Source organism: Crassostrea angulata, chromosome 1 (genome assembly GCF_025612915.1).
Source record: "Crassostrea angulata isolate pt1a10 chromosome 1, ASM2561291v2, whole genome shotgun sequence".
Classification (NCBI taxonomy): domain Eukaryota; kingdom Metazoa; phylum Mollusca; class Bivalvia; order Ostreida; family Ostreidae; genus Magallana; species Magallana angulata.
In genome coordinates, this window is record NC_069111.1 from 19618363 (window position 1) to 19639421 (window position 21059).

The 21059-nt window shown below is 31.9% G+C and overlaps 1 protein-coding gene across 5 annotated transcripts in view; it reads left to right on the top strand.

The window, feature by feature from the left end:
• The first annotated feature begins 3595 nt into the window (after nt 1–3595).
• Nucleotides 3596–21059, top strand: part of LOC128170485 (serine/arginine-rich splicing factor 4-like) — a 28925-nt gene continuing 11461 nt past the window's right edge. Inside the window, exons 1-3 of one of the 5 annotated variants that reach the window (XM_052836257.1) lie at nt 3596–3893; nt 4488–4512; nt 13132–13219. In XM_052836257.1, the coding sequence (XP_052692217.1) occupies nt 13210–13219 (10 nt within the window). In that variant the 5' untranslated portion in view covers nt 3596–3893; nt 4488–4512; nt 13132–13209. Of the gene's footprint in view, nt 3894–4487; nt 4513–5024; nt 5132–13131; nt 13220–19071; nt 19198–20396; nt 20562–21059 lie in introns of those variants that run through there. The other 4 variants (XM_052836266.1, XM_052836274.1, XM_052836289.1 and 1 more) reach the window with 4 other exon arrangements.

Sequence of the window (21059 nt, forward strand, 5' to 3'; positions counted from 1 at the left end):
TTAACGACAACTTTTAAATTAAAGCACCTTTGAACTTATGTGTGCAAATGGCACGGAATCCCGATCCCGATTCAGATAAACGTGTGCCAGCCTGGTTCCCTGAGCTACCCATTACGCACAGGAACCAGGCTAGCTCATGCGCAGGCGGAAATTTCCCCATAGCATCCGGTTTAACCTCGCCTATATATTTTCTGCGTGGACCTCAGGGTCCACGCAAAAATCTTTTCTGCGCAAAAAAGTGGGGGGGGGGGGGGCGCTTTAAAAGACCTTTATAAATACGCTTCAGACAACAGGGACTAAGAGAATTGTTCACAGATTGCAGTAAGAATTAAAGTTGGCGCAAATATTTTTAACAACAGTGTTTTATGTCACTCCTTTGTGTACCCAACCATGAAAAAAGAAGGGGCCCATGGGGAAACATCGCTCACCTGAGGCTGAGGAACAATAGATATGATAAAATGAGCTTAATGGAGTAATAATACAAACTATCTGGACAATGTAGGATAATACATCCTGTATAAATAAAAATCCATTTTTCCATATTCTTATTTTTATTATCATTAGTCCCTTTTCTATGTCATTACACATGTTGAGCATCATGATTTTCACAACTTTGGATCTACACTACCTGAAGATGTTTTAACACAAGTTTCAGCTTTCCTGGCTTATTAGATTTTAAGAAGATTTTTTTTAAAAAGATTTACATTATATATTCCTATGTGAAGTTTTGATTCCCACATTGTGGCCCAACTCTACACCCAGGGGGTCACGATTTTCACAACTTTGAATCTACACTACGTGAGGATGCTTCCACACAAGTTTACTTAAGTATTCCTGGCTGATAAGTTTCTGAGAAGATTTTTAAAGATTTACTCTATACTTTCATATAATGTAAAAATTCGACCACTATTGTGGGCCCTTCTTACCCCCAGGGGTCATGATTTTCCCAACTTTGAATCTACACTGCCTTAGAATGCTTCTGCAAAAGTTTAAGCTTTCCTGGCTAATTAGATTCTGAGAAAGGTGTTTTTTTTTTTAAAGATTTACCGTTTATATTCCTATGTAAAAATTCGACCCCTAAGTGTGGCCCCATCCTTCCCACAGGGGTCTTGACTTTCACAACTTTGAATCTACACCGCCTGAGGATGCTTCAACACAAGTTTCAGCATTTTTGGCCAAATGGTTCTTGAGAAGAAAAAATTTCCAATAATTCCTAATTAACTCCCCGTGAAAAAGGGCATGATCCTTAATTTTCACAACCTTCACAACCTTGAATCCTCTTTGCCTAAGGGTGCTTTATGCCAAGTTTGTTTTGAATTGGCCTAGTAGTTCTTGAGAAGATGTCAAAAATGTGAAAAGTTTACGGACAGACGGGCGACAGACAAAATGTGATCAGAAAAGCTCACTTGAGCTTTCAGCTAAGGTGAGCTAAAAACAAATTTAAATACATGTTTATTAATTGTACTATACCGGTATATTATGCAAAATATTTAATGTGCAACATTATGACGAAACCCAAATCGGCCAAAATGCGTGAAATAAAAAGCACTGTTGTTATTACTATACAGTTAATAAAGATGTACATATTGTATCATAGATGTTCATATTGTAATTAAATTAACATTGCATTTCATTTTTACCTTAAATAAGCCTCTCCCCGTGAATATATGTAACATCACAAAAGAAGTTTACGCACTGATGCATGTCCATTATTTGCTTTTAAATTATTTTAGTTGCAAATCTCTGAAGAGATGACTTCCCTGCAGTAAATAAATAATGAAGTTGGGATGGAATACGTCATTTAGGTTCTTTTGAAGATTTCTTTTTTAACTGCTTTCAATTTGTCACAATGACAGAAATGTATAAAACAACATTTTCCTAGGGGAATAAGCAGAGTTTTATATGAAGTCTTTGAATATGAAACAACATGTTTCTATTCACTTTGAAGCAACAGTTCAACCCTGGAAACATTATTGATGAATTTTAAGATAACATTTTAATTTCTTATGTTTCTATGAATAACAATGTGGAAATTCTCTTGTACTTCACAGAATAATAAGTTTTTGTTTTACATGACCATTGCACGTGCGGGCATTGAGCAGACTACAACTGTATATGTACTGAATAATTTTCCGATTCCAATGCAGTTGTTATTGATTATTGTGTGGTGAACTTTTGGTCTTTTTGGTTTCTCCTCGGGCTAGATATTCAAAGCACAGGAATTCAAACGCGATATAGATCTAAAGGCTAGTCTATTGATAGTTTTGTACTGGCCATTGTATTTTATTTATTATTGTTTGAGTACAAACTGTGATGGCAAAGAATATATTTTAGATTTTATCTATTAGCACCACAGATTCCGGATGAATACATGTCGAATCCATGGATATGGTACCAATACAGCCTCAAAACCAATGTACTTGCTGAAATAAAATCTTTTAAATGTTTTACATGTACATATGTAAATAATTACTTGTGCAACACGTGTAAATCACAACCCTTTTCTTATCTATTTTTTATTCTATTGGTAGTTCATCAAGTGCACACAATAGCAGTAAATAAGAAAGAGAATTACAAGATTACTATATTCTATACCTAGACAGTGACACAACAATGCAAAAAGCAGCATTAATGAACGGTACATGAGGAGAGAGCTTTTATCACCATACGTATGATACTGTTAGCACGAGAAATATAAATTGAATATGATGTCATTATCTAAAAAATAAAGATAAAATACACTTGCATGCATATATGGTCACCTGTTACAAAGTTAAGAAAAAAGCACACAAGAACACGTTATCTCTTCATATAATGTAGTTATTCAAGGACTGTTTGACTAGCTTAGATAAAATGGCTGTGTGATACGTACTGCAGTTCACTGAATTTAATTTTAAAACGTTAAATCAAATACACGACTGATTGAATCTGACAAAGTTTTTGTTTTTGCTTTTCTTTTTTTCTAGTTGTCCTTTTGATGAAATCTGCAAGCTAAAACCACTATGTTAAATAGAAGGACACAGTTACTACATAACAAACACGTACTTCCTCTCCCATGCATATTATTTTATCAATCAAGCATTTACCGGAACTTCCTGGTAGGTGTATGAAATAAAAAACCCGGATCCGTAAAATCATTGCTCTACTTTAAACAAAGAGAAATATCACTTCAAGTTCTTCAAATGCAAACGACAAGTTATGTCATCAAATGATTCACAATCAGTTTCCATGGCGTGCTTGATTGCATCTTTCAACTTGGTCGCGGAAAGATTGTTTAACTCTGAGCCATACCTTAACAATCATGGAAAAAGACTTTTTTTTCGTATTCATTGTTAGCTTTATGGAATACGGAAAGCAGTAAAATTATACAACAACAGCTCTAATGAATAAAGAGCCAAACACATTTAATTGCGTTGTTAAATAGTAGTGCTTAATTTGGAGGGAAATCTCAAAATGTCAAGGACTATGGGGAATATATCAGACGTTTGATCGCCATCATTACATTGTTGCAGAATTGCGGATATTTATCAAATGATGCTAGAAATACTGATTTCTATTCTTGGAGAGAGATCACTTTTACAGGCGCAATCAATTGGAGAGCAATCTGCGATGTTTGTTTGCGATGATATCTGATGCTGTCTACTCTTGTGTAACGTTTATAGCAATGTAATGAACACAAGAAATAGGAAGGATTAATTCTGATATTGAGCTTTATTATTCAATTGACGGTTCAAGCTTTAAAATAAACAACAAAGCAGCTAGGAAGGAAAATTGAAAAATGGACACGCTCAACCAAACAACCATAAAGTTTTGATATCGAAGGAAAAATAGCTTTACCCAACCGGAAAAAGAGAACCGTGTTCTGGAATTATAAGAACATATTTTTAAAAAAAGTGAGTAAAGTTACATTCTTTATTGAAGATAGCTATACTTTGCAAAAAAAGTGACTAAATTAAAATGCAAGATATAAAAATTGCTAAAAGGACATATACAAAATTGAATATACAGACGGTGTAACTATAGAACCCTTTTAACAAGACCATGGACTTTGGATAGTTGTGTCAAACAGCAATGTGACGTAGGCCTGTCTATTTCACTGCTAGCCACTCAGCCATGATGACTCTTTGAAATCAACAAGATTTGTCTGGTTTTTGAGCTAAGACTACGCAATTGGTGCATATTTCGCTTGAAACCGAGTCATTTTTAACTTGTTTTGACGCAAGGAATAAACAGCTTTGCACTACTGAAAGTCCATGATCTTGTTAAAATGGTTCTAAATTGCTGACATAAGTAGGAGGACGATGAAGTTTAAACGTTCTTTCTTAATTCAAAAGAAAAAAAATATGAATAAGAAGTTTAAAAAAAAGTGAAAATAATTATTGAAGGTAAAATTAATGAATAAGTCAATACCTTAGCTGTTTGTATATTTTGGTATAGATAAGTAGCAATTCAATATGCTTAAACTTTTATACGAAATGTTGTTGTAGAACATATTTCTTAAATCGCAAAATAGTAAGTAAATATGTTACATGTATACCTGTATTGTATTCACTGTTTTTATTGTTGTAGTAACATAATTTTTTAAAAGTTGTCTGAATTAATTATATATATCCCCTTGCCTAAGAAGAAAAAATCTATATTCTTTTCGAACACCCTTCTAAGATACCTAAGCTTAGAATAAAACAAAAGTTTTAGAAAATTTCGCACAAAAGATTTATAGAGTTACATGTATGTCATTTTCACAGTATTTTTTCTCATTGACGTAAGAAAAATTAGGCGTAAAGAAAATGGAGATAAAAAGCGAGAGTAAAAATAATTAACTTTGAGAATAATTACGACTGCCCTTATTAAAATTCTGCAGAGAGAATTGCAAAAGGTGTTGATCAATAGAGCGTCTGGTTGGAATTTCCATTGATTTGCATGAAATGCTTATTAAGCAGACTGATTCCATCGCACTCTTTGATTTGCATTCAAGATTACTGGAAAAAAATTCGTGTTACAGTATTTATTGATCAATATCGGATGCTGTTGAATTAATTTTTTGACGGATTTTCTAACAGTGTAACAAATGAGTTCAGCCTTCTTTTAGCACCCGGAAAATTGGATAAATATTATGATGATTTACAGAACGGTGAGTTGATTTTAAGAGATCTTAATTCAGATGAAAAAAAGAATGTATGTTTGTAATCATTTCGATAATCATTTTTTTTTACTTATTTCGTCATATTATATTTTTAACATTTTGAATTCCATTTGTAAAAATTAAAAATTAAGTACTTCTGGATGTCCGTTTCTTTATTCATTATGGATAACTAAAATATTGTACTCGTTACCCACATATATTTCGAAAATTTCATAAAATTCTGTACAATTACAACTATATTCACCCAAATGAACACGCTCTTAATAAAAAAATACAAGGATATACATAGAAAACGCTAGATCAACATCATAATATAAAACATATCTTGTTGATTTCATTGTGCCATATGTTGACTGATTCGGTAAACTGTTAAATTATTTCAAATATTGCAACTAAACAAATAAAAGTATTATTCATTATTCATTTGGCGTTAAAGGGTACGGCTGATATATTAACAATTAATGATCAAATTGTTTTCAAAGCATATCATAAATATGGAATGCATTCAAACATCAAGCCCAAAAGTTACAACTGTATCATCGAACATTCAACGTATCAAATAAGTTACCTTAATCGTTAGAGTTATAAGACTCAAGATAAATAAGGAATAAGGAATCATTCTTTGAGTATTATGAGGTGATAATTTTGGTCGGGGCGTGATCAAATCCAATAAAGCCCGAAGGGCTTTATGAAAGATTTGATCACGCCCCGACCGAAATAATCACCTCAAAATATTCAAAGAATGATTCCTTATTACGTATATTTATATAATTTTAAACCATCTTACGATTAAATATTTAAATATAAATAAGCAAACCCCGCTGGCGCCTCAGTTTGGCTTTATGAGTTATATAGTACAAAATCGATATGTAGTGTTATCACAGGCAAAGACACAGGAATATGTAAATATAAGTTCATCAAATGCATATCAACCCATCAAATCATCAACAGAAATCAAATCTCAACTCAATGTGACCTTGACCCAGGTAGAGGTCAAGATCGAAGTTTCAATTATTTTCAAATGACATGGAAAGGCCTCTCAATACGTCTATTTTTTTTTTTAGCCGCGTCAAGTAGTTCGATTAAAGATTAAGATTGTTGCTTTGCAATACAAAACTAAGAACAAGCAATATCATATTTCGATGAATAAAGCAGAAACAAGCAAGAAAGAATAAAGGATGGGTGGGTTTGGTATGAAATCTTAAATTTTCTGAGGATAAAAATGGTTTGAATAATAGCACCAACAACAACACATTTGCAGTGGTTAGACAGAAAAGGGGCTTTGTGTTCAAGTGTGTATGATATAAATATACCCAAGGGAAATAATTAATTCTAAGCAGGGGACGATAACTAAATATTTGCACTACTTTGATAATAGCATTCCTATATATACGTAGGGCATAGATGCATAATTATTCTTAGTTTACCATCGTTCATGAGAGTTGCGTGTTTGTTGATATTGCATGAATTTGTTTGTTCTTCTTTATCAGCGATTATTAGTATTGCCATAGTTACATGTAGAAAGATTCTATACATACTTAATCTTAATTTAAAGAGAGCGAAAAAGGAAAGGATTGATGGGGGTGGTTAATGGGTATAATAAGATTTTGTGTAATGACAAAATTACAGATCAGCATAGAACTAGGGTTACTGTAAGAATCTAAGAATACAATAGAATCTACACAATGTATTCATTATACACGTATATTGTACGATAAATTTGTCATATCTTAAAAATGAATTCAAAATACGAATTCAGCGCTGTTTATCTATTTTTCAACATAAATACCATATACATGAAACATGCCGCGAAATGTTTGTTTGGTACATGTATATATTTGTCCATATGTTTTAATGATGTATTTATTCTATACTGAGTTTTTTTCGATCCTCGTTATTTTGGCCAAATCATTTGCTCGTTTTAAATTCGCCTTAATACTGTTGTGGTTTATAGTTTTAGTTAGCACCGTATTATTATCCCATTTTTATTGAATGTAGGCGAGATACGGGAAAACAAATGCGAAATGGGCGATAAGTTTGCTCAAATCAGAACTATGATTTGTTTTTAAAATATATAAAGAATTTAAAATTATTTTTGGTCAAGCCAACATATATTCTTATCGTTATAGATTGTGCATGAAACAAATCAAACGCATAGATTAGCTTTTTTTCGTTTGAAAACGTTTGTCATTCGATCATAAACATGTATGTGTACTCAAATGTACACTACACCTTCATATACATGTACCATCAAAGCAAAACTTCAATGATTCAATTGTTTAATCATGTAAATGGTCCTTATGGATAAAAAAAAACAACATTTCCAGCTTTTCGATAGTGTTTAATTATTTTTTTTTTATCTGTATATCTTTAATCAAAGATTTAATTTTATTTCAAAATTTTATATTTTTCTACATAAAAAATTTAAGATTTAAGCCTCAATTATATAATGATTTGAATAAGAAATAAAATATCTCAATAAGATGATAATAATTTTAAAAAAAAAACCCTTGTAATACCTAACGCAGTGACACGAAGATTTTTGTCGATAATGAATTACTTTTCTTCTGTGCATTACCCTTTAGAATTTATGGAATTAAACTCTGTTAATGGTTTTGTAGTCTAGTCCGACAAACTTAAACACCTTTACAGCTTTGGAATTTACTTGAAAAATAGCATAGTTTTAAATGAAAGTAAAGACCAATGCTATTTTTGGGTGCTCACAGAATTCGCTAGTACTATCCGGCTGCAAGTCCAAATGTACAAAGTGTATGTATATGGCAACGAATTAATTATTGATGGGGTATTTTTCGCTGTTATTTAATCTGTCTGTGAATTACGCCTTCTGTATTGATGATTAATGCATGTAAATGTTTTAAAATAGAAAACTTCCTGTGTATTAAGGCTCAGTATAAAAATGTTATTCACAATTAAAAAGTCAAATCTCCAAGAATGTTCTATAGCAATAATATATGCTCTTAATGTTCTTCACTCTCCCCTTCCAACCCCCCCCCCACCCCCCCCCCCCCCCCAAAAAAAACACCAAAGCAAACAAAAACAATAACACCATTATTGTAATAAAACACAAATAAAGAGTTTGATTATAAGTTTAATACTTAATTATCAATATATAGATAAGCTAATTAAGATCAAGAAATTGATTTATTAGCACATCATTTGAACTCCGTACAGTCGATGGGCTGAAAATAATCAGAATACGACGACCTTGATACCTTAATATTACTTTCTTTTAAGAGTAAATTGATATCTTGGTATCATAATTGTTCAACTCTTTAATTTATATTTAGGGTATACAAAATCACTTTTGGGTCATCGAGTTTAATCTGATTGTCATCAAATTCTGCTCTACCGAGAAAGGCTTCAGTTTAATTATATGGCTAAGGGAATCCCTAAAGGGAAATTCATCTGAAAAATGACACTTGTTTTGAATTGGGATAGGGGCCTCTAAACGGCACCGATTTTGGACATGTATAAGGAATAAGGAATCATTCTTTGAGTATTATGAGGTGATAATTTTGGTCGGGGCGTGATCAAATCCAATAAAGCCCGAAGGGCTTTATGATAGATTTGATCACGCCCCGACCGAAATTATCACCTCATAATATTCAAAGAATGATTCCTTATTACTTATATTTATATAATCTTAGGCCATCGTACGATTAAATATTTAAATATAAATAAACAAACCCCACTGACGCCTCGATTTGGCGTCGTTTGTATTATGAGTTATATAGTACACAATCGATGCGTAGTGTTATCACAGGCAAAGACACTGGATAATGGAAATATATCCGAATACAACAAACTACTAGTATACATCAGTTGAATATAATAGTTATATAATAGGACACATTCATCTTATAAAACACGCAAAGTTCGAATCGTTTAGGGTTTGCGGAAGGCATAATATACGGACTAAATCCTCTGTAATTATAGGATTATTTAAATTTGCATATTTGGTCTACCATACATCATTTTTTCTACCATCCTTGTCGAAAGTTAGGCTGTCAGATGATTATTTAGAAATTACATGTACTGAATCAAATCCTCAAACTGGCTATTTATTATAATATAACCGTGTGAGATGTAGATGTTCAAGTCAAATAGGATAATTTAATTGGTGCTAAAATACTTGATCAACATACGTCTATTTTACATGCGACATTCTCTGTAGCAGTAGAGAGACGCATTTGGCTTATTTCTACAATATTGAGATGGGGGGGGGTCTCTGTTTTGTATTCTTGTAAAGGATCTTTATTTGTAGTCGCATATACATATAAGTTATGTGACGAAAGTAAAACAAATGCTATTTATGACAGAGGTACTCATAGCAGTACCAAAAATAAAAATCGACGATAAAACGTTTGTTAAAAAATCCGTTAAACATTATGATGTTAATTAGATAAGCGGCAAGGACTTCTGATTGTGTATACGTAATAAAATAACTCCAGAAACCAACATATCCTCTTTTTTTTGAACGATTTTCTAAACCAGAAAAATAAGAAAAGAGAACTAATCGAGTTTTATGACAACGGTTGTCTGTTGCTAGACAATGGCATTGACAGACTTTATTAATACATCACATTTAGTACGGGCTTTGATAGCTCAATTGTCACATACGTTAAATATTGAAAATGGTTGAATCTAAAATTAACACTTGAAGGCAAAATGCATATATCAACATATTGCTTCAAAACAGTGAACCAATGTATATCTAATGGATCGATAGACTTGTAACCAATTTATTTCCATTGTTTAACTTTTGCAAACCCTTTAGTTATATATGCATTGTAGGGAAATATTACTATGTCTGCAAGCCTAATTTAATTAGTTCTCTCAAGATCAATAATAGTAGCATTTAGAAGCAATCGCAATTTTTTGAACAAATATTTTCATAATGCAAAAACAACTTGTCCGAATTCAATATCAATGAATCAAACCAATCAAAAAGCTATTGAGTTGCCTTTCTTTATCCTAATACAGTTTCAGTTGTCGAATAGCTTTCTTCTGGGGTTATAGTAAAATTCCATACGACTATTGCTCAATACAAGATACAGTAAAACTCGTTTAGTACGAACACAGATATAGCATATATATATATATATATATCTATATCTATATCTATATCTATATCTATAGTCCAAAGGATCGTCTGTGGACTTCAAGACCAAATCATATCTATATACAGTAAAGGATTGAGGATGAAAACATTTTATCACTAATAAACAACTGACATTAAGTAAACGTGTTCAAAAAACATCTTGATATTAAATACACAGTATTTTTGTTTAGCCATATTCTATTTTAGCTCAATTACGGATGTGCAATATTTCGCACGTTCAGTACCGCGTTAATTCGCCATTACAAAGTAACGGTTATGATTTGAGATATTAAATTTTTAGATTAGCCCCATAAAACATTAAACTGAGCTTAAAAATTTATTTAATTATTTACATAAACAGAGGGAAAAAAAGAAACCATCGCGCAATTTTCTGGGTTTTTTTTTTTTGGTTTTTTTTAATACAAACAGTTAAGTACTCTTTTTCAGTGCTAATAATCAAACAATTATTTAAAAAAAAACCCAAAACGAATGGCTGAAAGTGATTCTGTGTTTATCAGAAAATGACAGCTTGTCTTTAAATAAAAGATATCAAATATCAAAATATAAAAACTGGAGGGCCAATTTCGACAGATTACCTCTCTGTAACATAAATCAGCAGTCGAGAATGCATTTTGCAGGAAAAACGCCATACTTAAATGCACTAAGGTGCATTGTGCCGACAAAGAAATACATGCAAGTAAAGTCTGGCTACCGTACTAGCTCAGCACAATATTAAAGCGCCTTCAGGTTGATATATGACCCACATTGAAACGACAGATGATTCGGCCTTGTGGCTGCTACGGTACTTAAAGACGCTCGTTCCTGTTTTTGGGTAGCGATTTTGGGTCACCTCTATTCTGGAAATTGTGCATCACATATTGATTCTACTCACAATTTTATATTTAATAATGCCAATTAAACTATTTAAAATAAAATAGTAAAGGAAAAATTACATATTTACAGAGTTTAGTATGGGACTATATTTTGTGGCGGAAGGTTTTTAGAAGAAAATGAAATTTTTTCATAACTCAGTTGTTTTAGAGTATCGTCAGTTTAGCTTCCTCATTTTTAGTGCAAACAAAATTTACGGATAGTTTGTTCATTAGGATATCTTCATTTCGTTATGAAAAACACATTTTTACAATTTTTCAATGTTTCTATAGACATATATTGGCAAATTTAACTTATATTTCATAAAAGTTAAGGAAAAATGAATCCCAGTTTTTTGCTAAAATTAGCTTATATCATGCCATATCTAAAATTTTACATAATAGACCCATACTTTTGGTTTTATTTCTTGAAAATTGAAGATTATTTTGACAAGTTTATCATAATTTGAGTAAGAGTTTGAGACTTTTAAATAATTTCATTTCATGTTGAATCGGTAATGGACAAAAACAGCATTTCATTAGTGCAAAAAGGTCAAAATATCAATTAGGTGAAGAAATTGTAACATTTTTTTATGATAATTTTAGTTTTATTTATCTAAAATATTTTAAATTTGTATTTGATGCCATAGTTCATTCTGATAAAAAATATAGAGTGAAAAGCAATTTAGGTGCAATCTGCACATTAAGTGCAGAAAGGTCATAATAAATACACCGTAGCGGCAAATGAAGCTTATAGACCCCAAAATTTTGTCTTGAATTTTGGTTAAGCTATGTGTGTTGATTAAAAAAAAATACTTAAGAAAAAAACTTAAAGACTTTTTATCGCAGGATCCAACGTCCTTAAACCGCTTCATAGTTAATGTTTCGCTAAGTACATTTTTCATATAGATATCAGACTTTCCACTTTAATACAAAATGTATTTCCATGGTGTTTTCCTCATCTTTTACAATGCAATTTTAAATTCAAAACAAACATACAATAGCAGTCCGTCCAAAAAAGCAAGCGACTTCCTTCATAAACCCAGGACTACAATATACATGTAGTGTACTTAACACAGTCCAGAAACTGGTTAACAGCATACTAACACGGATATTATACACATATTTACACGCCAAAAATAAGTTCATTGTTTTAAAAAAGCAGTAACTAGTACCCACAGAGGAGAACAATGCATTTGATTTTCTCCTACGGGGCATAATCAGTAAATTATTTGTTTCCAGCATACCGAAACAGACGAAGCAGTTTATAATTGATTCTTGGATCTAGCGTCACAATATTAGTTGTCAAATCTATAATTTTTAATTTGATTTGAGCATATTTTAATTACGTCAATAACATAATTGGATTAAACAGCAGGCACTCTCTATATAAGCATTTATTTATCTAATATTTCTTTAAGGAAAAAAGTAATCTTGCACTGTGTTGTCTGTTGATTTGTAAATCTGTCATTGCACAAAAATCTCATGGTATCCAATTACAGGAACCTGACATTTTATATTTTTCTCATATATACCCCATACCTTATGAAACATTATTACAAGGTAGGATTTATATTTTTAACAAAGAGAAAACGTAAACAGTATGATAAATGAAAAAAAATTTGAATATGAAAATTATAGTTTAGTTTAATTTGTCATAAGAAAAAGATACACTTAAATTTTTAGCATTAAAAAGGAAATGTTTAATCGTTCGTTAATTTGGACAAGTCTGATTAATTTGATTTTACCCTATTGTGATAAATAAGGTACATATTCGTCAATGCTTTATCAAAGGACTTTCTTAATAGAATTGAATTTGTACACATTAATGTCAATAGTATGGATTATTCCTTTTGAAACAATTCGAAGGAAGGCTTTCCAGAAAACCGTAAGGGATTTGCAGAATGAGATCTTTTTTTTAATAAAGAGAGTACAGCAGTGTTTCAAAAGAAAAGAAATTCAATACTTTCAACAGATTCATTAAATTTCTCTTCCAGCGAGAGCAAATGCCGTGAAAGGGAGCGTGAGTTTTAAAAAGACCACCAGCGAAGCGTTGCTTTGACGACATCGTCGAGATGCAGGAGGGTAAGGGACCTTTTTTTCCAAAGACACACAAATTTTTGCGTTATTTAAGTGTATTTTGTATTTATTTATTTTTTATCTTAACTCCTGTTTTTCTTTTCTATTTTTTATTGATGCAATAAAAAAAAACTTTTGTTAAATTTGCATACCTGGTTTCTGCGTTGTTTTAATTTTTTTTTGTATTTATTTCTATTTCTTAACTCCTATGTTATACTTTAATTGGTACTATGAAAAACTTTAAATTTGCATACCAGGTTTTTGGTCAGTAAATGTTAGAAATAGAAAAATTTCGAAGGGAGACGTGAATCGTGTATAAAAACTGAGCTTTTCTAATATTATCAGCGTCTTGGTCTCATCTTCATAAGTTGCTTTTGTGGTTTTGTGTAGTTTTCTGTAGCAAGTGACGTTCTAACAATTGTTGATCAGATGTATACTCCATATTTAACTTTATGATAAAATTTTACCGCTTCTTTGAAACAACTTTTGACCTTCTGTATCTCTCGGGTATTTTGCATCCTCCATATCAATATTTCTTGAAAATCCCGACGGTCGGATGTAAAGTTTAAGTGTATCATAAAATACCTCATCGGCCGAGGGACTGTTTGAATGATAGGTTTACTGAAAACCAGTCATGAAAATAAACTATACATACCATGTGTAAAGAATAACTGATTGATACCTATAAATTGATACTATAATATATGATATAAATAAAGGAAATGGTGTAAGGTTTGAAGTTTGTGATATACCTAATTATTTTGACAATGTTTTGCATTATCATTAGAAAGTATTTAATTATTAAATCCAGATTAATTCATTAATTAAGTAGAGCATTGTGGTATATGACACTAAATAGAAATAACCGCATTGATTATACTTCGTCATTTCAGTCATTGTTTGAATATCCAGAAATGAACTCTGCAGGGAACTTTTGTATTTTCATTATTATACTTTCATTTCATTTATATTACATTAATGATATTTCTGCTAATCTTACAAATAATGTTCGCCTAATCGATGATGATACTATAGTCTGCCCCAAGTTATTGGTTCCACCACTTATTGATGATTTTTAATAAAAATACACATACCTGTGAAAGAAATACAGTTTATATAAAGGGAAAATATTCAAGAAATCATAATTGTCATATTATCATTTTTCATTCATAAAAGTTCACAGGAACTAAAACAAATTTCTTAGTGGGATTTATGATAGGAAATGTTTACATCTTTTTACAATTTGAAACCCACTCGGAATACCTCGCACAATTTTTCAACGTTATCATCCGGGCTATTCCATGGCTGATGCAATGCAAATTCCCCGTAAACTTTCTATTTTTTGGTTGTGTATTGAAACCTGAAGAGGTAGAGGGGCGTTTCAAAACAGATAATCAGGACATATTTCATATTGTTATACTTTCATGTGAAATACTGAAATCTGATTGGTTAAGACGCAGTTAATAATATTTACTATTACCCTCAGCGTTAGCAACGCACTTGGCAACGGGTAACATTAAAAAATGTTACATGCGCGAAAATTATGCGCGTACGGTTCGCTGTAGAATTCACATTATTCCTATATAAAAGCAGTAAAATTTTCTTAAAAATTTTGAAAAAGACATTCAGTATAACAAAATAAATAGTGCCAGTTTGGGAGGATAACAGTTGAAATTGACACCCCTCGAAAACCATTGTCAACCTCCGCTTCGCGTCGGTTGACAATGGTTTTCTCGGGGTGTCAATTTCAACTGTTACCCTCCCAAACAGGCACTATTTATATAATAGTGGATGAACGTAGTTTGAACACAATGACATTAAATTTTCTGTTAATTGAAATATCAAGCGAAAAGTGGTGGAAGCAAAAACTCGGGACAGAGTATACATGTATTACATGGTGGTGTGGTGGCAATATCTCTCAAAAATTCATCTTGTAAAGTCGGGAAAAAATATAGATAAGATAATCGATTTCTTACACTATACTATACAAAAACTTTACAAGAAAAAAATGTATCACCCTAAGATATAGTTTGATGGTAATGGTTCCAACATTGAATCATTCAATAAGCATATGTACACTAAGGGTTATTTTCAACCTGACCCAAATGAACACTTTACAATTGCACATGTACGAATTACATAGGAAGTGCATGCAATATTAAATGTACTCTACGCATGGTTAAACGCTTTATATATCGTGGCGCATTTATAAAGACAAATCTTAGAAGCATTGTACCGAAGGGGGAGGCAACTTCATTAGAGGATACCGAAATCACGAGAGTTAGGATTAATACTGCCTTAAAGGGAAGTGGTCACAATTTTGGGCAAAACATTTTCAACTTTTATGTTAACAATGCTTCAGTAAGGCATTTTTAATAGTCAACCAAATCTGAGGCCAGTCGGCGAGATTTAAGCGAGATACAGAGCTCACAATTCTTTGTTATGCCTTGGCCTTTTGTAAATTTCTACATTTGAGAATTATATACACAACTAAATCAAAATGCGAAGTATATAAATGTAGTTTACATGTGAATGACTCCTGTCTATTCAAATTATGCATTTCAAACATCAAAATACGTTAAATTAAACATAAAAATATTCCAAAATATTTCAAACAAATTTTTTCTGCAAATTTTTAAAATGTATTTTGAAGAGAAGAAAATATTGTATATTTTCTATTTTACATAGGCATTTTTTTTTTGTCAAAGGTAACGTATTTGTCATTTTTTAAATATTTTTAAAAAGTTTATATTTTTTAACATATTAGATGAGAAATAATTATCACAAAAATTAAATTGGTGTTTTATAAAATCTTTTCCAGAGTAGTACTGTATCCAGAGAAATATTCCATCCCGTTTTATTTTTAATTTGCTTCATTTTTCCTTGTTGTCAGCAACGAATTTAAAACTGGGTGAATTCAAAACGATTCTCAAATAATTGTGTTTATTAAAAAGAGTAACTATTTTTTTTTATTGTGTCTTGGCAGATTAAAATAAACTGGGCGAGACGATTTGCAAGTGTAGAAAGGCGAAAATAACACCGGGCAAAATTGCCCTGTATACAGCATATTAAAACATCCATATTAAACTTCCCCTACACTGTCAGTTTTCAATGGCATGAACAAAATGTGACTTCTGCTAGTAAGAGACAGGGGACCTTAGAACCATTTTAACAAGAGCTTGGACGTTGTGTAGTTGATGTCAAACAGCAATGTGACGTAGGCCTGTCTATTTCATTGTAGGCCACTGCTTTTTGAAATCATCAAGATTTGTCTTGCTCATGAGCTAAGGGCGTCATTTTAAACTTGATTCGACGCAAGAAATACTACTTGTGCTGCAAACATATTTGCGCTATAAAGACTCTCTATAACCAACAAGTAAATTAATACCAAAAATCCATATTTCAAGATTAAGATGAAGTAAATGCTAATTAAGATATTTCGATGTTTTAGAAACTAATAAAACCGTTGCTTGAAATCGATGCGAACGATGTTTTACATCTTATATTGCCTTAAAGCAGCTTTTGTCGATATCTTCGATCGCTTTCCTCAGTATAAACAAACAGTATATCCCGGCATTGATTGTGAAGAGTTGCACCGGCTTAACCGTGTTTTTAAAATATTTCCAAAAACAATGCTTCGTCAAAGATAAATTTAAACCACCTTTGAAATATGGGTATAATTATACACAATGCATAGGGCAATCCCTTCTTCTCCATATCACTTAAAGGACGCAATAGCCAACGAGGAAGGGATAGAAAAACCTATTGGTTGTTTCTTTTATTCTCTCCCAAGAGAGAATTTAACTAAAACCGATTAATATTGTTTCCTGTGATCTTCTTCTTTATGAAGATCAAAGTGACGCATGAATGGTGGATCGATACATTTCGACAAGTTCTGCAACTGAAAAACTTTGCATTTCACGGAAACCAATGAGGTCTATCTGTGGACAAGACACACGGGACAAGTTTGCGACGGTTGTTTGAACGTATGTGCTTGTAAGAATGTCTTTGAAATTGTCTATGCATTGTGCATAATTCAGCAGAAATATCGACTATTAAAAACAGAATATGAGTGGTAGCGAGAGCATCTCTGAACATAGAAAAAGAGATTAGCTACATCAGCAGCCTGCAGCTAAATATGTTATTTGTCATAATATTCATATTAAAATGTACATGTACAAACAATGAAGAATCTCCACCAACACAAAAACTATACAAAATACTTTTACAGCATAAATAAAGCGTTTAAAAATATGACAACTTCTGTAGAAATTACAGCCATACTAAACTTGCATGCACAAATTCAGCAGGTACTCTCTTCTATTGTATATATACCTTGCTTAAAAATGTTGTTTGAATTACAGGCATCTATCATCGGGGGGGGGGGGATGAAATGAAATAAAAATAAGAACATGAACAAGGAAATTGAAATTTTAAGTGTACAACTCCCCCACGGTTTAGGATTTTCATTATTTTGATTTTTGCAATTTGGGTTGGGTTTTTTTTTGTCACAAGATTTTTTGGGATGAGCCTGCCCCTCCCCTCCCCCCCCCCCCCCCCCCCCCCCCCCCCCCCCCGTTTAAAAACGATTGCTACGTGCCTGAATTATTCATATAAAAATGAAAATGAAAATTTCCTGCTGGTGTAGAATCAGTTAAATTCCTAATTCCTTATTGCTGCAAAGTTTAACTACGTAAATATATGAAAGTCATGATCATGCAAGTTTTAATAAAACATGTCATTTTCTTTTCATTTATCTGGGTTATCAGAGTAGTAAGACGACAATTTTGATAAATAATATTTTTAAACTTCGAAAATAAATCATTGTGAATTCAAGAGTAATATTTACAAATACTTCGAAGATGATAAATAAATAAGGGGGCTTTGTTTTCATCCCTGCTTATCAGTATTTGATCATTGAAGAATTGTTCAACTGTAGATAAAACTACACTTGGGTAATATGTAGTTTATTTTAACATAGGCTTTTGTATTATTTAAAAACATCGATTGCTATTATTAATTATATAGAGTAAATTATTTTCTCTTTGTGTTCATTTGTACTTGTTTTCCAGTTGTTTACGCCACGATTGTATCTTAGTTAAAGCATAATTGCAATTTACTTTGCAATAGTTAAAAGTTAAAAAAGGATATATTATGAATTAAATCAAGTTTTTTATGGATTGAATTCAATGGGCTGGCTGTACATGATATTTGATCTCTGTAAGATAAAACAAATACCCCAACGGGGGTTTGCAAACATATTCTAACGACTTTCCCCTAATTTTACTACACATGATAGCAAACAATTATATGACAATAAGCACTGTTTAATCGATGAAAAACCTAGCAAACAAAATAAGCTGATTATTTGTGCTAGGTTTTATGTTTACGAAGGATGTGGATATTGCGCTGAAGGTAAAATATTCCTAGTATAACATGCTTTTGGTTTTTTTTATTCCATATGTTGTTTAAAAAAAATTTTCTCTCAAGGTTTTTGTTTCTTGGCCTTTTAGTTTTGGAAATAATAACAGTTAATCTTTCATGAGAACATCTATTAAAACGATGCAAAAATTAAGATGGGAAAGCTGTCGATATTAATGAGCATAAAAGTACATTATAATCAAAATACTTTCACCGTTTTAAAATGGTCAAATTTTACAATATTTGACCAAAAAAATAAGTTTTTAAAATTTTTGGAAAGATAAAATTTATTAAATCCCTAGCGGGGTTCGAATTCATGACATACAGATTTTTAGTTAACGCTTTAACTCATTGCCCGACGCTGTTACATATGTAGGTAATTATTTTGGGAAAGAAAAATTTATAAAATTATTTTTGATTTTATAGTTTTTTTCGATCGGAAATACGTCACAACATGAAGTTGTCCCTTACTTTTTAGAAATCGTCCTGTACCATATGTGAGTTGTCAGGTGATTTCGTCATTTAGTGTGTGAGAGTTGTCAGTAACCATCGTTATGTAACAGGTAAGCAGTGTCAGTAGATTTCGTTACGTAACATGTAAGGGTTGTCAGTAGAACTTGTGACGTAAACTGTCAGAGTTGTCAGTAGAACTCGTGACGTAAACTGTAAACTTTATCAATAAATCTGGTGATGTAAGAGTTGTAATTGGATCTCGTTACGTAATACGTAAGAGTTGTTATAAGACCTCTTTATGTAACATGTAAGAGTTGTCAGTATATCTGGTGATGTAACATGTAAGACTTGTTACTAGATCTCGTAATGTAAGAGTTATCAGCAGATCTCGTGATGTAACATGTAAGAGTTTTCAGTTAACATTCACATTTAACATTTAAGGGTTTTCAGTAGAACTCTTGATATAACTTGTAAGAATGGTCAGCAGATCTCGGGATGTAACAGTTAGAGTTGTCAGTAAATCTCGTGACGTAACATGTGAGAGTTGTTAGTTGAGCTCTTTGTATACCATGATAGAGTTGTCAGTTGAGCTCTGTATAGATAGCATGTGAGTCTCTGTAAGTTCCGTTGGAGATTTGTCAGTAGATTTGTGACCTTATATTTAATAGCTGTAAGTTAATTTAGCTCTGTGCAAAATATGTGAGAGTTGCCGGTAGATCTTTGTACCGTTGGAAGGTTAATGTCCGTATAATTCGTTACGTAATGTGTGATACTTGTCGGATGGTTTCTTTACGTGCTGTGTGAGAGCTGTCAGTAGATATTTTAATGGAACGTATATGAATTTTCAATGAATTTTTCATGTAATGCGAGAGTTCAACACAGCTGTCAATTGATCTCGTCACGCACCATGTGAGAAATGTCAGAATGGCTGACAATACTGATGAGTACCCTGTGAAAGTTGACAATTGATCTCGTCTCATACCGTGTGAGAATCTCAGAACTGTGCGAGATTTGTCATTGATCTTAAAGTGAGTTAATATCGTTACTTAACATGTGAGAGTTGTCATGCTCTCAGTAACTTACAGAGCTACTTACTATTCTTTTGTGAAGTTTTTGTTTTGTTTTTATTAACAACTAAAATATTAATCAAATATTCCGTCTCCATGCGTCAAAGAACCCTAATCAACATTTTCAAAACGTCTGTTGTTCGTGGTTAGTGATACCTGACATAGAAATAATGGTCTTCTGAAAACGGCTACATCGACCAAAAATCCTAAACGCCGTAGCAAAGCGCTTCAATAATTGACTGTTTTTTTACACACTAAACACGAACAATTATATGATTCATACCCGGACTACTGAGGTGTTAAAGCAAAAATCAAACCTGTTTAGATCATCTGATGTCATTTTGGACTCTGCCTTTGATAGAGTGAAATCTTCAGGTTTTTTGGAGATATAGTCCATGGCACCTTAGGTAAGGAGGGTTATCGTTTTGAGTTTTATAAATATCATATCAAAACGTTCGTAATCACTTTTGATAAACTACTAGTAGTACTATTCTATGACTAACATTTTAATATGATTTTAGCTTAAGGTGTTATGGGATCCATGTTGTAACAAACTTTTTTTGCAAATGTAAACATAGGAGGAAGCGCAAGGTACTGATCTACAAGTCATAAATTCGAAACTTGCGTTTCTGGAGGGTATAAAATCATGACCGTCTAGGAAGTTTTGAAATGCATTTTATGCTCAAAAATTGCACAACTTGAGAATTTAAAAAAACGATGTTTTGAATAAAGTATACTTTCATCCACATTATTTTCTATATAATGAAACCCTATATCACTTTTGATAAGAAAAATGAACAAGATGAGGTACATAAATGTACATTTGAAACGGATATTGTCAAAATTTTTAATGTATAGAAATAATTACTAGTATACATTAGTTGCATAGTAAATGTGCACTAATA